Source organism: Perkinsus marinus (genome assembly GCF_000006405.1).
Source record: "Perkinsus marinus ATCC 50983 genomic scaffold scf_1104296973810, whole genome shotgun sequence".
Classification (NCBI taxonomy): Eukaryota; Perkinsozoa; order Perkinsida; family Perkinsidae; genus Perkinsus; species Perkinsus marinus.
The window spans coordinates 1-1,146 of NW_003201313.1; the positions used below are offsets into that span (position 1 = coordinate 1).

Here is a 1,146-nt window from a genome sequence, read left to right on the forward strand (position 1 = left end):
TGTCTATATGCTGTAAACAGGTTGACGATAATAGCTCGATGTTCATCTCATAATCACTAGGGATGTGCTCCTCAGAGAAATATGATGATGGCCCATACTTCTCTGATAGTATGACTTGGTTGTTGCCATCCAGAGCATTGAACTCCAAGTTCCATTAAAGGATGATAATAGCTGAGATATGAACAGCCCTCTGCAGCACTCCCCCCCCCCGACTGTCCAACGCAAGTTATGGATAGTCTATTTGCATGAGCAAAGTAACACACAAAGTACACACCATCAATTCATTCGTCTTTAGCTTTCTTCGTAGAGGACTGCGTCATCGGTGTACCACCAGAGTCATCTAGTAGCCTCCGCTTCGCTCCGACTACTACTGCTGACTCCCCAGCAGAGGTGGATGCTGAGGCGCTGAGAGTAGACAGCTTCAAAGCCAGCATCATGTGTAGACCCCACCGATCAACTTTGAGGACCTCTAGTTGGACCTCCATCTCCTGCACTTTTTTATTCAACTCTTTGTTAGAGTACTTGAGGCGATCAGCTTCCCGAGACATAACCACACATAGAGGAACTGCATCCGCTGGGGATGGTTGTAGGATCAAACGACCCTTCAATTGACCATAATGTTGTACAGGGATATTGAAGGTCACGACACACTGACCTAAAAGGATTAAACCTCACCTTGACGAATAACGTCGGCTTCATGGAGTACTCCAAAAGCTAAGGGCTATCGTGCAATGAGTGTCCCTCCTTGGCTCACCGTTGTCCATCCCAAGTGTATGCTGTCCCCACGTGGCAAGTGCTGGTAGTAGACCTTCAGTAGCGAACTCACTCGCTGACTTTCGACGGGCCGCTACTGTGGTCTCATACTTATTAAACTCTATCCCTGTGGTAATAGATACCAAAATAGATGCTAATCATGCTATGTACCCATCGAAAGGCGTAGTTTTATAAGCTCTTCTGGGTCCAGATGTTTGTGGTACTCCTTACCACCGATGGAAGCATTGACCTGCACTTGTACACCCTTACGGGCATCCCGATGGGCTGAGGTAACTAGTAGGGTGAAGCCACGCCAAAGGAACCTCTGTCGAAAGATCGACTGATAACATTACAATAAAGCAGCTTACGATGTGGAGGAAGTGTGGTATCGAA

At 47.1% G+C, this 1,146-nt stretch overlaps 1 protein-coding gene across 1 annotated transcript; it reads right to left on the minus strand.

Annotated features, from left to right (window-relative positions):
* Positions 1-281: 281 nt before the first annotated feature.
* Pmar_PMAR027456 (hypothetical protein) lies at positions 282-880 on the minus strand (the record flags this gene model as incomplete). The annotated part of the gene is made up of 3 exons (XM_002766035.1): positions 282-405; positions 451-655; positions 755-880. Coding segments are annotated over 3 exons (455 nt in total), but the record flags the coding sequence as incomplete, so codon positions are not given.
* Positions 881-1,146: the final 266 nt, after the last annotated feature.